This window comes from Nelumbo nucifera, chromosome 3 (genome assembly GCF_055504915.1).
Source record: "Nelumbo nucifera cultivar China Antique chromosome 3, China Antique-T2T, whole genome shotgun sequence".
In the NCBI taxonomy this organism is placed as follows: domain Eukaryota; kingdom Viridiplantae; phylum Streptophyta; class Magnoliopsida; order Proteales; family Nelumbonaceae; genus Nelumbo; species Nelumbo nucifera.
This window is the reverse complement of record NC_142651.1, coordinates 2,458,660-2,483,191: the sequence shown is the minus strand read 5'-3', so window position 1 is coordinate 2,483,191 and position 24,532 is coordinate 2,458,660. Positions and strand designations below refer to the sequence as shown.

At 39.2% G+C, this 24,532-nt stretch overlaps 1 protein-coding gene across 2 annotated transcripts; it reads right to left on the bottom strand.

Annotated features, from left to right (window-relative positions):
- Window positions 1-7,684: 7,684 nt before the first annotated feature.
- On the bottom strand, window positions 7,685-11,490 carry LOC104592788 (zinc finger protein CONSTANS-LIKE 14-like). Of its 2 annotated transcripts, none has more exons than XM_010252270.3 (4): window positions 10,144-11,490; window positions 8,917-9,120; window positions 8,010-8,272; window positions 7,685-7,903 (listed from the first exon to the last, which is right to left on the bottom strand). In XM_010252270.3, exons 1-4 carry the CDS (start codon window positions 11,071-11,073, stop codon window positions 7,786-7,788), a joined length of 1,515 nt encoding a protein of 504 aa, XP_010250572.1. In that variant the 5' UTR covers window positions 11,074-11,490; the 3' UTR covers window positions 7,685-7,785. The 2 variants fall into 2 exon arrangements, with proteins under 2 accessions (XP_010250572.1, XP_010250574.1); XM_010252272.3 differs by having other exon boundaries at window positions 7,999-8,272; window positions 10,144-11,489.
- Between the last annotated feature and the right edge of the window lie 13,042 nt (window positions 11,491-24,532).

Here is a 24,532-nt window from a genome sequence, read left to right as displayed (position 1 = left end):
TATATTATATATTAATATTATATATTATATAATGTATAAAATAAGTTTATATACATGTTATGTCATTTAATATATAGATATGTAATGTTTTATATATGGGTGACATTGGCCCAGAATCAAGCCTAGCCCCGCTAGGGCTTATGTTTTAGGCCAGGAACCTCAGCCTGGGCCTAAGCTATATCCCTTACTTTTCCCTTCCTTTTCCTACTTTTTCCTTCAAACCATATATAGCCTTAATGAATGAGGCCGAGGCTTCTTTCTCAAGAGCAAGGTTCAAAATATTGATACATCGGTATGGGCATATCAAGCGAATCAATACCCTTTTTTTTACGTTTTTTATTTCGAAACAGGTTTAGGGGGGCCAGTCTAAGTCTCCTCCACACCCTGAACCGGTCAAACCCCGATACACCCACTATAGGGGAGTATCGGAGGGATCCTAGAACGATACGTATCAGCCGTATACTTTGAACCTTGCTCAAGAGTCAAGACCGAATAGAGAGAGATGCAACAACAACTAGGGCTTGGTTCGACGAGAAGGATGGTAATTTCTACCCTACTCGGTGTGTGTATATATCTCAACTAGCGGGGACTCATGTGATGCATGGACTTTGTTGAGTGAAAGTGAAATAATGGAAATACATAATAGTAAAAACATTTTTTCTATTTTCCATTGTAACAATGTGAAGTAATATCATCATAGGCAAGGATTATACTGTTTAAATTATTAAATTCATAATTTATATGAAAAAACAAATGTTTTTTAAATATAATATGAAGTAATTACATTTACTTCTTGAAGATTATTGATTATTAGTACATATTTTCAAAAAGTAATTTTAATGGTTATATTTTTTAATTTTTAGTAACTTGTCATATTTATTGGAAACCATGTTAATCCATTTCTGATAATTTCTTGGATAATTTTTGGTAATTATGACAAAATTATTGGTACTTTATTTTTGGTTATCTTCTTGGCTAATTTCTGTTCATTAAATGTAATTTTCTGCTACTTATAGCTTAAATTATATTTAAATAAATAATTTAAATATAATTACTATTAATTAAAGTTTAAAATTTAATTATATTACTTACAATATCAAATATAATTTAAATAATATTTAGAATACACTTTAAATTATAACTTACATTAATTAACAATTTAAAAAACCGTTAATTAATGAATTAATAAAAATATTAATATTTTTTAATAAATATAGTATTTTAATAAACATTGTTAATTAATAATGCTATAATTATTGAAAATACCGTAAAATATGGTTAATTATTAATACTGCAATTATTAAAAGTACTATATTAATTAAAAATATTATTAATTAATAAATATAGAATCTCAATAAATACTTTTAATTAATTACTAATACTATAATTATTAAAGATACTGTATTAATTAAAAGTACAGTTAATATTGTTAATGAATAAGATACTATAATTATTTAATTACTGTTAATTAATAAATACTGTAATTGTTAATACTATTTTTTTAATAAATTATAGTTTCATTATATTAATTAATAAATACGTTATTTAATACTATTTTTTAATAAATACTGATAATTATTTAAAAATACTGTTAATTATTAAATACGGTTAATACTGTTAATTATTAAAAATATTACAATTATTATTAATACTATAAATTTTAATATATAGTAATTATTATTACTACTCTCTCCCTCCCCCCCCCCCTCTCTCTCTCTCTTAAATGTATTAGTAACATACATTAAAATAAAAGGCCTTGGAAAACCCAAAAGTCTCTCTTAGCTTTATTAATCTAATCAATATAAGCAATGATTACTTTTTAAAACAAAAGAAAATAGGGAAAACATGATTACCCAAAAGTCTCTCCCTCCCCCCCCCCCATCTTTCTTTTTAAAACATTATTTCTGCTTTGCTTCTTAGACCCTTTTGGACTCAAGGTAAGTTGAGTTCAGATGAGCTTTTAGCTGAGCTCAACATGGTGGAAAAGAACATTTCTACCTCCATTTTCATGGCTCCTCTGTTCTTGCTCTTCTTTTGCTTCTCTACATTGTCTTCACCACAGAGTGGAGCTTCTGGGTTTGAAAGGTTAGGGTTTTGATGAGCCAACATCTCTTTCCCTTTTTTCTGTTTTATTTTGAAAATTTGAAGAAGTCATCGGCGAAAGTGGTCGGATACAGACGGCGATAGCGGTGGCGATGGTTCATTGTAGCTGCTGCCGGGGAGAGGGATGGTGAAGAAGAAGGGAGAAGGCCGAAGGGAAAATTTGGGTTTTGAAAAAATTTATACATCACGTGGTGTCACGTGCGTATGAATTTCGACGGAACATTAACGGATATTAACGGTAGGGGTAGAGCTAGTCAATTGTCAAAAAACTTGAGGTACCACAATACAATAGCTAAAGAGTAGGGGTACTACGTGTCAATACGCTAAACAGTAGGGATAGTTTAAGAGATTTACCCTTAATCTAATCAAGATAAGCAGTGACTAGTTTTTTATATTTTTAAAACGAAAGAAAATAGGAATGGGTTTTGGTATTCTACAACTTGTATAGATAGGATATGATATTAAGCTAAATCCAACCCTCCTCCACCCTTATATTGTTGGAAGGCATATGAATTTTATGTATTAGGTATTGAATTTAATAATATCTTAAATTTAATGTGAAAGATAATTGATAGTTTATGTTTTTTACACTTCTTAATCAAATAATTGGAAATGTTGTTGTTTGTTCATGTTATTTTACTTATTTATTGCATATATATACTATGAAATAGTAGGAAATTACATGTGGGTTCTAAGCCCACCCACCCTACCCTTGCATGCGAGAAGGGTAGGGTAAGAGAGGGTTTTGCATTTTCATGTGCAAGGAGGGTTTGGATTTCAAAATCCAACCAACTAGAGGTTTTGGGACAAGTACGGATTGGGAGGATTAGGGAGGTGGATAGGGTCTAAAATTTATAAAACTCTCCCGAAACCTGCTCTATTGCCATTTCTACTAGAAAGGAGACCATCAACTCCCTATCTCCACTCTCCAATCTCTGTTTACGGTTTAAACCTTATGCTGGTGAATTACATTTGTAGTGGTGAGGTACCGACCTAGGGCTTGGGCTTGTAATGGCAGTCATCTCCTATTTCTTATTTCCTTGTAGTGGTGACCAACTCTGTGTGTGTGTGGCACCACCATTTGCAATAGCAGGTCTAGCGGCAATTAGGGGTGTACAATTGATTGGTTTGGTTCAAATTGAAGACCTAATTAATTATTCAGTTTTACCATTTTCTCTAATCGAACTGAATCAAATTATATTTTAAAACCAAACCGATTCTAACTGAATTTGGTTCAATTGAACCCTATGTCCACATAAATGACAAGCATTTAATAAGTGTTATTAATGAAAAGTTAAAATGGCCCCGCAACCCAATGGTTTCAATTAATTAATTATTAACTATTATTAATTAAAAGGTAAAATATTCCGAAAGCCCTATGCCAATGGGGAATTGACAAATTGGCCATTTTCAAAAGTAATTAATGATTAATGAATAATTAATGACTAATAAACAATTAATAATGAGTTTAGGTTTTAATTAACTATTGTTAATTGTTCATTGGAAAATATAATAATTAATTAGCATAAAGTATTAAAATAAAACATTAATGTTTAATATACTTAACTAAATAACAACATTAATTTGGTTTTCAGTTCGATTCGGTTGAAAATTTCAATCAAATAGAAACCGAAATCCGAGAACCGTTTTTTTTTTTAAATAAAAACTGAACCGCACCCATAGCTGAATTAATCAAATCAAATTAGCTTACTTAGTTTGATTCAGTTCAGTTTTCGGTTTATCAACCAAATTTGAACACCCCTAGCGGCAATAGTGACCAAGGATTACCTCTTAAGTATGTAATGCAACTTAGTTATATTATATTTTTTTATAATTACATTTATGATAATCTCTGTTAAAACTGTTTTACCCGAACAATTAAACCATTGACCCAGAAAACTGGTGGCCAAATGTTAGGTTTTTTCTAACCTCAATTTGCGAACCGCTGCACAGGTTAAATGGTTCGATGGTTCATCCATCTAGGTTAGTGGTCCTCTAACAATTTCAACGTTTTTCATGATTCAAATCTATTTGGTCGAACTTGGGTCACTACCTGTTTGGACCTTCGGATCAGATCAGATTAGATAATAGGATCTGATAAGAAATTGGATTGGATTTGGATCACCCCTATCCGATTTGAGAAGATCCGATCCAATCCGTTATATATTATATATTATATATTATATATTTATAAATATAAATATTTATATAATACATATATATGCTATTTATTTATTTATAAATTTATTATCTATTTTTTTATAAAAAAACATGTATATATATGATGAAAATAATTAAAAAATACTTATATTTTTGTTTTTAACTTTATTTAAATTAGTATATTTTAAGTTTCTTTTAATAATTTATTAATTTTTAAAGAAAACAAGTCAGATTGGATCAGATCCGAAGATCCGACTTACCGATAGAATTCGAATTCAAATCGAGTATTATTTGATCCAATCGGATCTTCTATTGGATCATATTCCAATATACCCTGATTCGAATCCGATCCGATCCGATCTATTCACATCCCTATAGCTGAATGATGAGACCCATCTTCAACTGCATTTACCTTTTTTCTACAAAGCCTTGCATGTGTCACATAACGAGTGCTCTTCTTTAATCTATCAGACGCTAAGGAGCTATTAGAGAGTTTACGACAGTGTTTGGAACCAATGCCATTTCTTGAGAGACGTTTTCTTAAAAAATGGTGCTGCATCTGCCACATAGGAGTTTCCTAATGCCATATCAGCATATTGTTGCTACATGAAAAAACACCAAAAAGAACGTTTTCAAAGGAGTTTCCTAATGCCATATCACCATTTCAAAGGCATAATATGAGAAAATGTTTTTCGAAAAACGGCTAACTAAATAGCAAGCATTTTCCAAAAAACGTATTTATGATGTAACACTGATGTGTCACTATTTTGTGAGGAGACGGCATTAATGTCAAACACCTACTTCATCTACCATCACCAAAGCAATTACAATAGTTTTAATCACCAAGTTGACCGGTGGAGATTAAATGAACATACATCTTTAAGAATCAATTTGTATCCAATAATGATTTCCAACCAAACATCTCCCGTGCCAACAATTTTGCATTCTATGCCAATTTCCCATTTTTTTAAAGCCAAAGTCACTACTTGTATAGAATTGAAAGAAGTCTCTCCGAAGTGTGACATGAAAGGAAGCACCGGTATCAACCGCCCAAATAGAGTCATTGCATACAAAATTAACATAAATTATCACAAAGGATGATCACATCACCATCACATGCAACTGCTGTAGCTCCTTTCTCTTTTTTTTTTTCCACTTCTTTCTCGAGATTCTGATACTAATTCGTGGAAATACAAAATATCATCAAACAACAATCAAGAAAAATAATTCCCGCCCCCCTTTTGTGTAGATCGAATAGGCAACCACCAACATTTAACAATTAAACCACAACAGCAAAAAAAAAAAAAACAAGTAACCACAAGGCCACCATTTTTTTTTAACGAGTAAAACATTTCGAGGTGAAGGGAAAACCAGATGACCTAATCCAGAAATTTCTCCACTATAATGAAAAACAAAGGGAATACACCGAGTTCTTAACACCAGAGACCAACGGTCAATAAATATATCGTCACCCAATGCTGGGTTTCAACTATAAAGAAAGATTACAGCGAAATAGAACTTGAAGCTTCCGATGCCGAGAATCAACACCCAAATTTTGGCTTCAGCTTCGATAATTTCCCTGCAAATTTGACTGCAAAGGCGCCAAAATATTTTATGTTTCAACACTGTAAGCTGTAACTATTTTCTTCTCCCCTCTTTTAATTGATTAGATTCACTCCGGAGAGAACCCTTTTTCTCTTCATGTGGTCCTATTAAAGAGTCACGTCACTGCCAAACCTTTCTCCCTCTGTCTTGTGCCCCACTTGAGGAAGGGACCCAACCCAACCATTATGATTAACGAGAAATAAAGAAGTTCCTACTTCCTAATTTTGTCTAATACGATGTGATGGTGCGTGATCTATATACTCTTAATTGGAAGATGATTCGAACTTTAGTTGTGTGACGAGCTTGAGCAATCTGTAAAATAGTAGATCAGAGAACCCGGGGTAACTGATTCGACGAGGTTGCTTCGATGCTTAAGTCAGTAATATACTGTGGATGCGAGCTGAATACTTGAGTGTTTGAATGCTAGTGAGTAAAATAATCATGCGTCATCAATTGACGCCGTCTGTGGTAAACGATCGAAAGGTCATCCCAACTTTAGTTGCAATTTTATTTTTCAATTTATCCCAATGCACTCTTCCAGCAACACCGGAAAAAGTATCAAGATGAACGTCACTGAGGGGCAAGATCAGCAATCAACCTTCCCCCAAGGTCCTACGGTATGCATTGGCTACTTTACTATTCATCTTACAGTGTTAGGAGTCTCGTCACTGTTTGTACCACAGGACACTCAAGTAAGCGTCCCGCTTCCCCAGTGGGCACGACTTTCTCCTAGCCATCTGTGGTCCCTCCTGGAATCGAACACTCCCAATTTCATGACTTCATTCAGTGCGTCCGGACAATACAGATTCAACTAGGCATCAAAGCCACATTTCCAGCTCGTTACCACTCAATTAGGCATCAAAGGCACATTTCCAGCTCGTTAACACTCAATTAGGCATCAAAGCCACTTCTCCAACTCGTCACTATTCAGTTACGCATCAAGGGCACCTTTCCAGCTCGTCACCATTCAGCTAGGCATCAGAACTACTTCTCCAGCTCGTTACCATTCAATTAGGTATCAGAGCCACCTCTCTAGTTCATCACCATTCAGCTAGGCGTCAAACCACCTTTCAGGTAATAACCATTCAGTTAGGCATCAAGCCACCTTTCAGATAGGAACCGTTTAGCTAAGCATCCAAAACACCTTCTAGGTAAGAATTATTCAGCCAAACATCTATATCACTAACCAGCTAGGAACTGCCAAAATGAGCATCATCACACGATGCAACACAATAAGTTCCTACTTCCTTTTTATTGGGCGATCATTACCGATGGAGGTAGCTTCACGTTTACCGTTTATGATTGAGTCCGTTTGCGTTTCTCATGCTGATGCGATTCATAGTAAATTCCGTTCGTAGTTCTTCGGCAAAGACAATTTTGTGACTGTCTTTCGTAGCGATTGTTCTGTATAGAGTTTTGTCGTCCTTTGCGGATCTTCTCCAATCATACTATTACAAAATCTTTGCAATCTTTTATAAACCTATTCTGTCAGATTCGTTTGCAATTTATGATGAATTGAAAATGTGATTGTAGGTGGTGATTTTATTTCACCTTTATTATTTATGTCGTCCTTATTCTATTTTTATATTTTATTCTTTTGAGAAATTGTATCTGCGTTTTCTGATTGGCCTTGATCGGCTTTTTTTTTTTTTCAATTTCTTAATCGAATGAAATATGATGCCTAAGGGCGTTTTCAAAGAGAGAGTTAATCAGATCGGACGGCATTCAAGTCAAGAGATCACATCTCCGCCCCACAGCACATCCCCGCCAACTGTGGGGCGGAGATATGAAATCTTCAAGTCAGGGGAAGTGGAAATTTGCTTCAACTTTTTTTACGTAATCTTCGTACAAAGAAAAAGAGAAATATTTACAGAGGCAAAAGACAAAAAGTAGCTCATTCTCAAATGTCAAATCCATTCAGCTCTTCTTTATTTCAACATCTGGAGCTTCACCAGCTTTCACAAAACGACCTTTCACACGCTTCCGAGTATCAGCCCTGGCCTTCCTCGACTCATACCGGATGTGTTTATCGTACCTGATAACAGCAAGTAAGCTCAAGTTATGCAAAAGTTTATTAGATTTATATAATCAAACATGGGGGTGGGAGAAGGAAGGAAATGGTACAAGTACGTGGATCATGCCTTCGAGTTTTCTTTTTCTCCTTGTAACGTAGCATGGCATTTCCTCTGTTCTGTGCCAGAAGCTCCATGTCGGCCTTAGTTGTTGCTGGTTTCAGAGTGTCGCTTCTAAGAAAGACAGACTGTTCCATGAAATCGACATCTCTGGTGCCACTATAAGTTTTATATTTACCTAAACTCGAACTTGAAGACGGCTTCCGCAATGGAAAGTTATTGCTTTCAGATGTTGTTGGCCCTTGGCTTGCTGCTGGGTTATTTGAGTTATTCTGCAAAATGCAACCAAGAACATTTCACCCTGCCGCTCTAAAGAATAAGATGAAGCTCCGGAAAAAGTACTGACGATTACATTATATGGACTGAGACCATATGTCACTGAAAATAAAGGGCAAGAAGCCTTCTAATCCACTTTGTGCACAACAGTCAAATGTCATAGACGCAATAGATCTCCACATTTAACACCAAACAAGGTGATCATCTTCTCGTCTGACAAAGAAGGTTGATTACTCTTCATACATGTGTATCATTTAATTACATGCCATCCCATCCATTGGTATAACTATAATGTGCATCATGAAAAAGTAGACTAATTGAGTAGAAAGTGTTTAGACCAGAGCCCTCATGCGTACCATCCATGAACATGGTACAGAGCAGAAATCATTGCACTCTCAAAGATAATAATGAGAGGAACAATGATGCACATGAGAAATGCTACACAGGAAAGCTAGTATTGCACTCTCAGAAAGATAAAAAGAGAGGAACAAAAGTGCAAATTAGAAATGCTACCCTTGCAATGTTTCTCATCACATCAGACTGTAAATTATCTGCTGCATATCAACAAGAAGCAAATGAAGATTTTGGGACATTCATTCCAATTAAAGAAATAAACATAGCAGGTTTTAGGGTGGCTTACATTTTGTGATGACTTATTGTCATGTGCCATGGAGTAACTGATGTCGTATATATTGTCATACACCTTCTTAGCTGGTAAAGGAGTTTCCTTAATAAGGTCTTGATAACTCTTGAACATAAATCCTGCATCACTGGCAGCATATTGAGCTTCTAATGGGCCAGCCTCATCATGATCCCTTGATTTGCCTAAATTGAAATCCCATACCTATAATAAGGAAGAAAACTTTTTATCACAAAGGACATACTTTTATCAAATGGATGTGCTTTATTTAGAAAGGAAATGGATCTCAAGGAACCCTAAAAATATTTGCAAGGAAGTAAAGAAATACAAAATTGACTTCCACATAATGGGGAGCCTAAAGGTATTTGGTCTAAATGCTATGATGGGTATGCTAGATATTACATATAGTCGAATACAGTTCTTAACAATCTTTCATGATTGTCTGGATAAAGTTACTGAACGAATTCTCCTAAAATGATTGAGCAGCAGATAATTCTTCTCTGGTGACAATGAAATACAGAACTTCCGAAAACCAGAAGAGACAGATGCTGCATGTTATAACCACTTGCATAATATTCCATAAAATTGACTCAAAGGATTTACTTTTTGATGGTAACCAAGAAAACTAAGCATGCCCCTCTAAACAAACAAATGAAGGTAGTAAAAGAGAAAAAGGCATTTTGCAGTAGATCACATGTTACATAAAAAGAATGAATTAACAGAGGACATTTGGCAAGCGAGAATTTAACATGCATCTCAGAGTGATGAGGAAGCATTTTTAACACAGAAAACCTTACTGGTTACTGCCATAATAAAGGATCCTAAGACAGCACATGGCCCTCGACAGTAATTACAAAAAAAAAAAAAAAAAGAAACCAATTACATTCACCATGTAACCATGTTTCTAACATCTATCATAGGTTGGATAAGGAAATTTTAGTTTTTTCCTCATGATGCTTGCTTTCGTTTCTATTTTCTCCTTTTTCTTATTTATTTATTTTTTTTTTGTAAATTCTTCATCCTATCGGAGGCCAGCAAAGAGGAGAGGAGGAGGAAGAGGAGGGGAGAGAGAGAAAGAGTGAGAGAGGAAAATCTACTAATTATTCAAGAACCCATATAGTTAAACCAGAGAATGAACAATTATAGAAAAATAGAAGATAATAAAGCAAGCCAAGTATCACTGGAACTCGTAACAGATGACGAGTTAACAAGAGCATGAAATTACACCTGCGCTGCCTGGTCAGAGGGGTTGCAATCCCAGGGAATATTATCTTCGATGAGACGATTGTTGATCTCTCTTAGATCCATCCGAGTAGACAACATAAGCAAAGACGTAAATGGTGTTTGCTGATGCAACAATTGAGTGGCATCCGTAGCTCCATCACCTCCATCAGGCAACTCCAGATCTTCCATATTGCTCTGTTGGGCAGGTGTCCCAGGACCCAGTCCATCACCACCTCCCCCTCCGTCACCGCGTACCGGATCCCGCTTAAGCAGCTCCACCAACTGCTTAAATATCACCTGGGTCTGCTTGCCGCAACTAGAACTCAGCTTCTTCGACAACAGCGGAATATCGGCACTAGGAACACTCGGGTACATGGAAGTGCCGCTGTTACCATTCTCACTGGGCAGCATCAGATCCTGAAGAGTCATTGCAGCAGACTTGTACACCCAAGAATCATCCGAAACAACCGAATTCAAGGAACCCCAATTCGGGAACATCATGAAATTGTCACTACCCATCTGCGAAACCTGCGATTGCGGCAGTTGCATGGCATGCTTCTTGTCGGCAAGATTGAACCCCCAAATAGAACTGAGTTCAAGCGCCGAAGGGCAGCCGGAGAACCCTTCAACCGGGCAACGCTCGTGTGTGGCGGATAGCGAGCAGCTGCCATGGGCGTCCCAGTCGCAATCTTGGCAAAGAACGAGATGATCGGTGGAGCAGCGGACAGAGACGGGTTGGGAAGAGCAATTATCGCAGATCTGAGAACGGAGGTGCTTACGGGATAAGGCGTTAGCGGAGTGGACATGTTGGTCGCAGAACAAGCACAGCTTAGCAGAGTCAGCTCTGCAGTATATAACAGCGATCTCTTCGTTGCAGAAATCACAAAGGATGATGCTCTGCGTGGCTCTTGACTTATTAGGGTTTTGATCCATTATTAACAAATGGAAAGGAAATAAAAAAAAAGGGGAAAAATAAGAAATCGTGTAGAGTTAAACTATAAATAAGAAAACGAAAAATCTAATCTTGGCTATGGGAGGAAAGTGATTGTTAATGGAATACTAGTATGAGATAAGAGAAGAGAAGCGAGCCGAAATCCCCAAACAGAACAGAGCAAGGAGATATTTTATTTGGAGACTTTAAATTTAAATAAAAAAGAAAGGGGAAGGACACAGAGCCACTTTTTGGTAGAACGTAGAATTGCTTATTAGAGCTTTGATTTATAAATTCAAGGCCAATGTCGCACATGGGAAGCATGGGAGATTGGGAGTGGAGAAAAGCTGCTGCGGTCTCCACAGCACAGAGAGGAGACCGGTGAGGTGAGTCTAGTCGTCTGAGAGTGAGTGACTGTGAGAGCGAGATGAGATGAGAATGAGAAGAGAAAGGTGGGTGGTAGATGTGGGATCCACAACCACATGCCGATGGCGATACTAAAAAATATCACACTTTTCTGCTTCGCTGTCATGAAATTGCAATCTCATCTTCTTACTTACTACCTACAAGGCTACAATTATCGTATGTTTATATATATATATATATATATATATATGATAAAACTATAAAATTTCTAATTTTCTCTCCCATTCCCATCTCCATGCTGCAAATTACACGATAGCGATGATGATCAGATTCTCACTGTGCGTGTGTATGTGAGAGAGAGAGAAGGAGACCCTCCTGATTCCTGTTCATCTTCTAAGCCATTTCGATTTTCAATTATGTAGTCAATGAGCAGCGAACATTGAACAAGAGAGTTTATCACGGTGAGACCGTTCCCATTTCATCATGACAAAAGACTAAAGAGAATTGGTTACTTGGAATTCAAGAACACAATAGGAATCCAAGCCCCCCCATCTCGTCCGAAGGCGGAAGCTGCCCCTTCTCCCTTTTAACTTCTATATGTAAGATTTAAGGGAATTTAAATTAGGGGTTTTTAACTTTTTATGGATTACTCCTTCTTATAAAATTCTACCATGAGAAGATTGACAGGTGATTCGGGGGTAATATAGCATAGATGGAGTTTGCGACTTTTCGGCTCCACTGTACGCTTTACATTACACAGTCATATTAATCCTTCAAGCTTCATTTGCGAAAAGTGCAAATATAAATACGTAGAGTGCATTTTGATTAAATATAAATTTAGTTGGTTTAGTTATTTGATGATGAATTTACTTTCTTGTCAAACAATTTTTATTGGTAATGGGTGTAAAATGTAAATTCTTAGATTGGAACCCCCTTTTTTTGAGTCCAAAGTTTATATTTAAAATTTTAAATGCAAATGTAAGCGTGTTTTGCAATTATTATAATTTGTAAACCAAACCACCATTTGATTATTCTCTTTTGTTTAGTAATTTAATTATTTAATTTCCTTAAAATACCAAAAAATATCAAGATTTATTAATTTGGCATCAATACAGATGGCATTTTGGTTTTCAATGACCAAAAAATTTATGTTTTTTTTTTTTTTTTATATTTATGTGGGGACCAAAGAAAGTGATATCTATTTCTTAGGCAGGTAAATGACTTTTACATCTGAGAGAAATTGCCATTTGAATAAAGAAAAAATGTCTCTTTTAATAAAGGGTTTTATGGCTAAAACGGTTATTGCCCTATTTACTTGAAAAATAAAAAAACATGAATAAATAACTTACCTTAAAATGAACAGGGCCTAAAGATATCACATGTTTATTTATATTTTCATTGGTTTAAAGACATCACATGTGATGTCACACCTTTCCATTGATTTACATTTGGCTTCATGATGTAGTACCATTAACCTAGGGCCCATTCCTTGTTTTGAGTAAATCACTTACCCATGTAACTTTGTAAGTGCATTTACATGTGTTATTTTCTAATCGGGTAAAACTTTTCTATTTTCATTGTTAAGGTGTGTATTTTTTTTAATGCTTTTTTAATGGGCATTTTTTGTTTTATTAAAATTTTGCAACTTTCTTTTTAGTCAGGAAAGTAATTTAGGCCATGTTTGGGAGTGTTTATGTTAAAAATAAGTGCTTATTGAGTATTTGCATTTGACACCCAATTATTTCAAGCACTTATTTCTTATTGGGCGTTTCACGTTTGATAGTTTTTTTTTTGTTTTTTTTCAATAAACACTTAAATAAGCATTTGTGACTATTTTATCCTTTATGCTACGTTTGGAAATGGTGTAAATGCCGATTCGGTGCATTATTGCACCCCGGTCCTGATTTATATATATTTGGAAACAATGTAAAAATACACTCAAGATCGAAGTAAACTTGCAACCTTGTCAGAGTTTACTTCGATCTTGAGGTGAAAAGCTCCTTCGATTTTAACGAAGTAAATATTCATGCCTTTTTTTCATCGATGGAAAATAGACAGAGTTTACCCCCTCATCCACCAGAACTCATCGGTGCCACTGTGTGACGGCTAGTTCCGATTCATGAAATCTACCATCGACAAGTGATACATTCGGTCTCTAGCATCTGAGATCTGATCAGTAGTAATATTTCATCAAACGATTTGAGCGTCTGAGATCTAGGTGATTGAGAATTTGAGATTTGAGAGAACAACGACGGACCTCCCGTGCTGGTAAGGTTACCTACTTTGTTTGCGGAGCTTCTTTTTTCTTCAATGCTGCTGCAATATATACTACTTTTAGTGCACTGTAGTTCTTTTCTTCTCTATAATCTTTTCCATTTTATTTGACATGGTAACTCTGGCTTGTTGTAGGTGCAACCTTGTAAGGTTCAGTCTTAGTCCTACACCTTGTCTCACAGTCACTGATCCCGACCTCATTCGAGAAATCATCACCCTGATCTTCTCACCAAGCTTCCACATGGAGAACCTGAAAGTAACTCCAGAAGGAATTCATAAACAACAAAAGAAATGACTAACCCATTTTCCATCATCAACACCCATTTAATTTTCTCAGCGCGCTTTATTTCTTCCATTACTGTCATAAATCTCTGTTTGTGTTCTGATCAGCTCTTGATACCGGTGATGGGAAAGAGTGGTGGAGATGTAAGATAAGTGGTCAGAAATGTCTAATTCCAGCGAAGTGGATATTGAAGTTTCTGATTGGTTCCAGACCGAAGACGTCATCACCTGAACGGCCTTTGATATAAGCTATGAAGACGGGAAGGCAGTTTTCTGGCTACATTGTTATAAGTTTCCAAATACCAGCAAAAGTGCACTGCTGTTTTACATCGTTGATGCCAAATGAGACGAGAGGAAATCAAACGTACAAAAGCGAATCGGTTTGTATTTTTTGAAACCGGTAAAATGTTGATTTACAAGCTACAAATCTGCATTTACGTCGTTTCCAAACAAAACCTTTAGTCTTAGTTTGGAAGGAATACAAATAGAGTAAAGCACCTTATATTTTGTATTATTTTCTATGTATTTGCGTGGTACATATTTGTATTTGTACTCTTTCTAAACGTACTCTTTGGAAGGAGTACAAATGGAAATATGTACGGTGTAAATGCATACAAAATAATATAAAACTAGCGGAAGGGCCCCTGCATTATAGGGGCTCGCTCATAAACTATCAGGCCTGAGCTCAAGCTTGAGCTCAGCTTGAGTCAAAAGTTCGGAAGTTCGAGCTCGGTTACCTTTGATTGCAGGTCTCTCAAGAAGCTGAGGTCTCCCTCAATTGCTAAGGTGCCAAACCGAGGTCTCCCTCAACTGTTGAAGTGTCAAGTTGAGGTCTCCCTTATTTGACAAGGTGCCAAGCTGAGGTCTCCCTCAGTTGTCAAGGTGCTGAGCTGAGATATCCCTCAGTGACCAAGGTGCCGAGACGAGGTGACACCTTATGTGCATACTTGATTAGGCTTGTGAGACCTTTGATTGCAGGTCTCCTTAGTAGCCGAGGTGCCAAGCCAAGTCTCCCTCAACTGCTGAAGTATCGAACTGAGGTCTCACTTAGTTGATGAGGTGTCGAACTGAGGTCTCCCTCAATGGTCGAGGTGTCATCTTGGTCGATGTGTCGTCTAGCTCAAGCTCGATTCGAATTAGAGACTTGAGCTCGAGCTCGACTACCTTTGATTGCAGGTTCCCTAATAGTCGAGATGTCGAGCTGAGGTCTCCCTTAGTTGGAGAGATAGTGGCATTCTTGTAATTTATAAGGAGAGAGAGAGATGGCAAGAGAGAGAATGGCATTCCTGTAATTTATAAGGAGAGAGAGAGAGAGTTGATAGGAGAGAGTGACATTCTTATAATTTGTAAGGAAAGAGAGAGAGAATTGGTAGGAGAGAGTGACATTCTTGTAATTTGCAAGGAAAAAAGCAAAAGAGAGAAATAGTGGCATTCTTGTAATTTGAAAGAAAAAAGCAAGGGAGAGAGAGTTGGTAGGAGAAAATGGCATTCTTGTAATTTGAAAGAAAAAAAAAAATCAAAATTTACAGATCTTCTCAAGCCTTATTTCGTACATATCCCAACTTATTGTATTTATATTGATACTGATATAAGGTTTTATACTCTACATATTTGCATTTGTACTCCTTCCAAAGGCTCAGCTTAGAAAGAGTACAAATATAAATAAGTACAGTGCAAATATATACAAAATAATACAAAATATAACATTTTGTACTCTACAAATTTGTATTTGTACTCCTTACAAGGCTCATTTGGAAGGAGTACAAATGCAAATATGTATAGTGCAAATACATCCAAAATAATACAAAATACAAAGTTTTGCACTCTACATATTTGTATTTGTACTCCTTCCAAACTGAGCATTATTTTCTTTTATTTTTTCAAAATATATGAAAATACTTTTATTAAATTACTTTTATAAAAACACTTATGAACGCACTTTTATGAAAATATTTTTATAAAAGTAATTTTATGAAAAGTGCGTTTACACGAAAGCATTTTTATGAAAGCACTTTAATAAAACACTTTTATAAAAGTGCTTTCGTAAAAGTGATTTCATAAAAATGCTTTCATGTAAACACACTTTTCATAAAAGTACTTATATGAAAGCATTTTTATGAAAGCACATAAAAGCACTTTTATAAAAGTACTTTTACGAATAAAAAACTTTTATGAAAGCACACAAAAACACTTTTAAAAAAGTACTTTTATGAAAACACTTTAATAAAAGCACTTTTACGAAAGTACTTTTATGAAATCACTTTTACGGAAGTAATTTTATGAAAGCACTTTAATCAAAACACTTTTACAAAAATACTTTTATGGATGTACTTTTATGAAAGTACTTTTATAAAATTTAATTAGGGATAATTTTATAAGTGGTATTTTAAAATTCAACTAGGGATAATTTTGAAAGAAAAAATTGAATAAGTGCTTATTATATAAACACTTAAAAAAACTAGAAATTTAGGATTAAAAAGTCTCTTATTTTTAAAATAAACACTTATTTCCTAAACACCAATAAGTGCTTAATGGTGTGGTCCTGACCCAAATAAGAACTTATTTCAAATAAGCACTTATTTTTAAGCACACCCTAACATGATCTTGAAACATCATGCACTAGATTGTTCTTTTTTTTTATTGTTAGTCTTGGTACAATAAAAATTAATGAAATATGATTACCTAACAAAAATGATATTCATTGTTAGTCTTGGTACAATAAATACATAACATTAATACCATAAATTAATTTAGGCAAAATACTTAAACATTTCTTGAATTTTCATAAATTAACTTAAACGTTCTTTGAGTTTTTTAAAGACTTGAATAACTTCTTTCTGACTCCTTTACCCTTTATTTTCTTTCAAATTTTCAAAATATACCTTAAAATTTTCAAACTCATGTGAGTGGTGGTGGGCAATATAGCAAACCAAACTCTCTCTCTCTCCATGGCCATGTAGACCCAACCCATCCAATATGGTAATAGAGTCCATAATAATACAGATTCCAATTCTACAATGATGATGCAGTCTGAAACCATAACAAATGATATCCACCTTTCCAAATTAATGGAAGGCATATGTGCATATCAAACTTAAATTCCCATAGTCATAAGTTAGAGGGATGAACTTCCTGAAAGTTCATTGGTCATCTATTTACTCTTCTCTCCTCCTATGTTCTTTTTCCTTCTTTTTACCCAAAAGGTTAAAATAGGATTTTAAAACTTTAAATGGCCGTGCCTTTTCATTGATGGAGAGTATGTTTAAGTATAGCCGAGTCAGCCCATAAATAAGATAAGCCTTTTTTAAAAACTCAAGTACATTTAAGTCAATTTATGAAAACTCATGGTATATTTAATTCTTTTACTCAATTAATTTGTTTCATTGCATAATTTAATGAACCAAGCCCAAAAGTCAAAAGTTGAATTTGAGATACTTTAAACCCATTTGGAAGGATGGGGCTTCACCTTTGATTGAGTTGTGTTGACTAAGTTGCCTACTAAAGTCAATTCACCAAATAGTTGATTTCTTTGATTCACTAAAAACGTATTTAAGCATAAGGTTTTTGAACAAAAATCATGTCTAAGATTTTCATGTGGGACCCACATTACAAAAGATATAGGCTTAGAGCCCCAAAGACATTATGTGGAAGCCTTCCCAAGCAGGTACTTTAGATGGTAAAACCAAATCGAGCCAAGTGGCATTTTGAGAGTCCAAATCATCTACCAACAAAATACATTCCAACACCCTACTAATAAATAAAATCTGCCACCTCACATCTCATACATGGCAGCATGGTTTTTAAAACCGACCCATGACCGAATCGGTCAGGGGTTTAGTTACCGGTTCGAACGATCGTTTTGACAAAAAAAATAAAAAAATAAAAAAATTTTAAAAAAATTAAAAAAATTTTGAAAAATGGTCAAAACCGTTCGAACGGTTAACCGGCCAGTTCAACGATTTGCTGACCAAAATTAATGGTTTTGGGGAAAAACTAATTTTTCCTATCCGATCGTCTGATCTGATCCAGTTTTGAAGACCATGCATGGCAGGCCCCACTTTTATGGTGGGTCCTAGTTTCATGATGATATGTGCAGTGTCAATAATGTTGGTAGGGGATTGGAATGTATTTTGTTGGTAGGAATAACCCTACTCATTGTATTATTCATTTATTTAATGAAAATTCTTCTTTTTCTTGAGAATCTCTCTCTCTCATTAATACAAATGTATTAATAAAGAGAATAGAATTAAGAAAATATTAATTCTATATTAATTTAAAGTCCATTTAAAATAATCAAAATTATAAGTACTAATAAATTGAAAAAAAATAAAGTCAACCTAACAATAAAACAATAAATTTTATTAATTTTTGTTAATTTAGATTCTATTTAAAAATAATGAAAATTAATAAAAATCATTAATTTTACAATTAACTTTAATCAATTTAAAATATAATTAAATTTAAAATTAAGAAAAAATTGACACCCCCATTAGAGGTACAAATTAAATTATAATTAGACCAAACGAAACAAAAAACTAATGCTTAAATTGGACTTGAAGTAATTGACTAATTGAAAATGTAATAGAGATTCTTGTTCTACCTCAATTTCGTTAACAAGATGCTAGAGTCCCAACTAAGAAGTACTAAATCCTTATTTTTCCCCCTTTTTTTTCTTTTTCTTAATAGAAAAGAAAGAAAATGGTAGCGAACCTTCGTTGCTGTTGTTGTAGAAAGCACATGGATTTGAAAAGTCAAATTTCTTTTAAGTGTCTCCAACCCCAGCTTTAATTTGGGACCAATCACCGATGAACATGATTCCCCTAAGGTCTTAACGTGACTTTGTTCCTCCTTACGTCACTAACAGTCTTACCCTAAGACAAGGTGATGAAGGAAGATTTGGCCCAACCTCGTAATCACTTGATATGTGGCAAAGGCAAACAGCTCGGCACAACAATGCACCCAGGGTGCAAGCACCAAAGGGAGGAAACCAGCAGTCCGAACTCCTTACTAGGAGCCTGAACTCCCTACGAGGAGCCCGACCTCCCTACTAAGAGCCCGATCTCACTACTAAGAGTCCGAACACCCTACGAGGAGCCCGAACTCCCTACTAGGAGCTCGACCTCCCTACTAAGAGTCCGATCTCCCTACTAAGAGCCCGAACTCCCTACGAGGAGCCCAAACTCCCTACTAGGAGCCCGAAACTCCCTACGAGGAGCCCGAACTCTCCCTTAGGCCCCGAGCCACACAAGGCAATGACCCGAACTGGCCCGCTTCATGGCAGTTTGGGACACTCCCCTATCCGAACTCAAGACTTCACCTCGCTCGCCACTCCAGCACTTCGCGTCCAGGACGCCGAACTGAACAAACGTACCATACTTGACACCGAGGAGGTTCGTATCCAAGGGCGGCGCACCTGACTGACTTGGGATCTGACGCTTGACAGCCGCACTTCAACGGTCACCTACCACCGCCACCTGCCACCGTCATCGCCAGTCGCAGAGACGGCTCCGACAAAAGGGAGCAGTGGCGGTTCTGTCCAGCAGAGGGGATGACACCCGAATTGGCAAGAGCCCAGAGGTAATCATACCCGACCTGACAGAAGCTTAGGAGTGAGTGCCCGAGGTGGTTATAAAAGGCTCCCTACCCCCCAAGAACAAGGTACGTGAACTTTGCGCCATCTGGTTTTATCTTGCCTAAGAATTCTAACTTGAGCTTCGGAGCATTAATACTGGGTTCCCCCCGGAGCTTCCCCGTCTTCTCTGTTTCAGGCTCCCTGTAGCTCCGTTCAGAGGCAAGGTTGTTGACAGCTAGGACCAGCTGGATTGCGCACCATCAATTGGCGCCATCTGTGGGAAACGCTTCTAAAAGCCTTCCTCTAAACTCTCATAACCTATTTTCTTCAAAAACCCCAACACTCATGGCTTCTTCCAGCAACGCCGGACGTGGCACGGAGACAAACACCACCGGGGGACAACTTCAAGTCCCCGTGGTGTGCGTCGGACAGTTCACCATCCTCCTTTCGGTGGATGAGATCCCCAGCTTGAATGCGCCACAAGCAGTGGCGCTCGTAAACCTTCCTTCCATGAGCATCCCCTTTCCTCTCCCTATCAAGACAACATTTACTGAACCAACTGCCGTCCCCCTGGCAACCAGCCAAAACCGGTTGGACAACCTGATGCAATGCATGCGGGCAATGCAAGCCCAAATGCAACAATTCCTGCAACACCAGCTCCAGTAGCACAAAGTACTGCACAACATCTCCCAGTATCACTATCAACATCAGTTCCCCCAACTGCCGCAGAACCAACCACTACTTCCACCTCGGCACCCTGCTCTGAATCCGGTTAAGGCCTCCCCACAGGATGGACTCCCCCACCATGGAAAAGCCTCCCGGCCCTAGAACCCCCCTAACAGCCAGGCCTTGTCCCCAGGCCGAAGAGAGAGAAAAATCACCCCCGCCTCGTAGCTCGCAGGCGGGTCAGGAACCTCGCCCGCAAGGTCAGCACCTCGACGCTCCAGGCCCGAGTTCCCACTCACGGAAAACCGATTCAGCGCCCTGGCAGTAGACTACCAGCATTCCGGGCCCATCGAGCTCGGCAACACAGAGGCCAGCAACGCCAGTACTAGGCCCACTCAACAACGAAGGCGCCGGCGAAGTCGCCGAACTGCCACCCGTGTCCTGCCCGAGCTCAGAGGTAAGGAAGAGACGAGCTTGGACGAGGTAAGAGCTGCCCCGATTCTCTCAGTTCCTTCCCCCCTCACATCAGAACTCCTGGCGGTCCCCTTGCCCAGAGATTTCAAGCTCCCACCTTTGGACAAGTATGATGGGTCCTTCGACCCCAACGACCACGTTGATGCTTTTCATTCCCAAATGCACCTTGCTAGGGCCAGTGAATCGTGCATGTGCGTGGCCTTCACCACCACCTTCAGGGGGGTAGCCCGCACTTGATACAGGAACCTGGCCCCCGGGTCGATAAGATGCTGGGCCCAGTTCGTGCAGGTCTTCACCGCACACTTCGTCACCAACAAACGGTGCCCCAGAACAGAGGAAAGCATCTTCGGAGTAGTCCAGAGAGAAGGAGAATCCATCCGGGGCTACATCAAGCGGTTCAATGAAGCGTGCTTACAGATACCGCGGTGCAGCTCGCGGCGGCCAAGAGAGGAGTAACGCACAAAGAGTTCAAATGGCACATGGTGGCTAACCAGCCTGCAACCGTGGCCGATTTCCTCAAGCTCGCGGATAAGTTCATGAGAACAGAGGAAGAAATCAACCAACGGACCGAAATTGGGAATGAGAAAAGAAAGTGGGAAGGCGAGCCCTCCAACCCAGTCGATAGAAAAAACCCGGCCCGGGAGCCAAAGCCGAACCAGTCATTCCGAGCTCCCTTAGCAGTTTGGACGGATTACACGCCGTTAAACACGAGGCGGACCGAGATCTTAATGACGATCAAGGATGCCCCATACGTAAAGTGGCCACCTCGCCTTAAGGGAAATCCGAACGAGAGAAATAAAAATTTGTACTATAGTTTCCATAGAGACCACGGTCATAGTACCGAACAGTGTAATAATCTCCGGGACGAGATAGGGGGACTCATCCGTCACGGATACTTAAGAAATTTTGTACAGCATGATAATAATAATAACAATAAGGCAGGTCGGCAAGGGGAGCACGGAAAGGATGTCCCTGAATCTAGCTGCAGACCAGCCGAACCGTTGCAGCGACAGCCTCCGGAAGAGAGGCCAGTTCGGGGAACCATCCATGTAATTGTGGGAGGTTCGGTGGTAGTAGGGTGTACTTCGGCGGCGGCCCAGACGACAGTTTGCGAAGCGGCCCAAGAGGAACAGAACCTCCCAAAGAGATCAAAGACTAAAGAGTCGATCTTCTTCACAGAAGACGATGCGCGAGGGGTCCACTACCCCCACGATGACGCGTTTGTCATTAAACTAAGGATCAACGACTTCGAGGTCAGGCGCGTACTCATGGATTCGGGCAGCTCGGCGGACATCCTCTTCAAGTTAGCATTTGACCAGCTACAGTTACAGAAGAGCGAGCTGAAGCCCGCGAACACTCCTTTGGTGGGTTTCAGCGGAGAGGAAGTCAGGCCCCTCGGAAAAATAACAGTACCTGTGGAAGTCAGCACACGGCCTTGTGCGATCAGACTCAACCATGATTTTCTGGTGGTCGCAACCCCCTCCCCATACAATGCCATAATAGGGCGGCCAATTACGCATATCCTGCGAGCAGTGGTCTCCACATACTATTTGGCAAGGAAGTACCCTACAAACTTCGGTGTGGGGGTAGCGTGAGGCGACCAGCTCGAGTCCCGCAAGTGTTATGTTGCCGCCCTGAAGGGAAAAACCTAGGTGGCCAACGACCTTGAACTGGAGCGGCCTACGGAGCAAGGCGAGGAACGAGATTCGACCACAGAGGAAACGGTCGCAGTCCCGACTTCGACTACAGACCCAACTCGCACACTACGGATCGGTGCTTCCGTCGAGGAACCACTACGAACCGAACTGGTGAGTTTTTTACTTCAAAATTTAGATATTTTTGCTTGGTCCGCGGCTGACATGCCCGGTATTAGCCCCAACTTGATAACTCACAAACTTAATACTGACCCTGTAGTCAGACCCGTTAGACAGAAGAAACGCAACTTAGCCCCAGAGCGCTGGAGGGCGGTCGACGAGGAGGTCGAAAAGCTCCTCACAGCAGATTTCATAAGGGAAGTCCATTACCCGAGCTGGGTAGCCAACCCAGTGCTGGTGAAAAAGGCAAACGGAAAGTGGTGCATGTGCGTCAACTACACCGACCTGAACCGGGCTTGCTCGAAAGATTGCTTCCCCCTCCCTAGAATTGACCGCCTAGTGGACGCGACCTCGGGACATGAGTTGCTAAGCTTCCTGGACGCCTACTCGGGATACAACCAAATCAGGATGGACCAGTCCGATGAGGAAAAAACCAGCTTCATAACCGAGTTCGGCCTGTACTGCTACAAGGTCATGCCCTTCGGATTAAAAAATGTCGGGGCAACCTTCCAAAGACTTGTAAATAGGCTGTTTCGGCCCTTGATTGCCACGAAAATAGAATGTTATGTAGATGACATGGTCGTCAAGACGCTGTTTTCACAGGAATTAATACAAGACTTAGATTCTGTCTTCCAAATCCTGTGTCAATTTAGCATGAAATTGAACCCTAACAAATGTGTCTTCGGTGTCACCTCGGGCAAGTTCCTAGGGTACATTGTCAACCAGCGCGGTATTGAAGCCAACCCGGACAAGATAAAGGCCAACCTAGATATGAGACCACCCCGGAAAGTAAAAGAAGTTTGGAAGCTAAACGGCCGCATAGCCGCTCTAAGCCGCTTCATGTCCAAATCAGCAAACCGTTGCCTGCCCTTCTTCAAAGCAATCAAAGGCAAAGGGTTCTAGTGGAACCGAGACTGCCAGCTCGCGTTCGACGAGCTAAAAAGCTACCTCGCTAGTGTGCCAACCTTAGCCCGGCCCGAGGAGGGCGAGGTCTTAGAACTGTACCTCTCGGCAAGCGACGAGGTGGTCAGTTCGGTACTAATAAAAGAAGTAGACCGGGTCCAACGACCCATCTATTATGTTAGTAAAATTTTGCAGGGAGTAGAGACAAGGTACCCGCAGATAGAAAAGCTAGCATACGGACTGGTGATAGCAGCTCAGAAACTCCGCCCGTACTTCTAGGCTCACACCGTCATCGTCTTGACTAACAAACCTCTGAGGCAAATTTTACTCAAGCCCGAGGTTTCCGGTCGACTAACGAAATGGGCCATCGAACTCAGTGAGTATGACCTCCAGTACAAGCCAAGAATTGCTATTCAGGCCCAAGCCTTGGCGGATTTTATCGCCGAGTGCACGTTTAGCCTCGAAGCCCCTGAGCCGGTTGAGCCCGAGATCCCCAGTTCGGGCGAGCCCGAAGCTCCCAAGCCAATAGAGCCTGAACCCCATGAAGTAGCAGCCAGTGTAGCAAATCTCCTGGTTAGGCCAAACGCGAACTGGGATGAGGAGCCCTAGATCCTTCACGTAGATGGCTCCTCGAACCAGCAGGGCAGCGGGGCTGAAATAGTGCTACGCGGCCCGAGCGGAACGAAATTGGAATACGCACTACGCTTTGAGTTTGCGGCATCCAATAACGAGGCGGAGTACGATGCACTGATAGTCGGGCTGAACCTAGCACGCAAGGTCGTAGCAAAGCACGTAGTTATCTACAGTGATTCCCAGCTCGTGGTCAACCAGGTTACGGGCGAGTACGAAGCACGTGAGCTCACTATGATTGCATACTTGGCAAAAGTAAAGGAGGCTCAGCTCAACTTCCAGTCACACTTCATCAGGCAAATCCCGAGGTCAGAGAACACTGAGGCCGACGCCTTGTCCCGGTTAGCCAGCACGAGTCACAACGCCATGAGAACCGTGTACATAGAGGACTTTACTCGACCCAACATTCTCGATGGGGCGGAAGAGGTCGCTCTCGTCCTTGAAGCAGAGCCGAGCTGGATCGACCCACTCACGAGCTTC

Coding starts and splice junctions, on each gene's coding strand:
- LOC104592788 (XM_010252270.3), bottom strand. CDS start 11,073: ATGGATCAAAACCCTAATAAGTCAAGAGCCACGCAGAGCATCATCCTT. Junction 9,121..10,143: donor CCTCTGACCAGGCAGCGCAG/GTGTAATTTCAT, acceptor TCCTTATTATAG/GTATGGGATTTCAATTTAGG. Junction 7,904..8,009: donor GAGAAAAAGAAAACTCGAAG/GCATGATCCACG, acceptor TGCTGTTATCAG/GTACGATAAACACATCCGGT.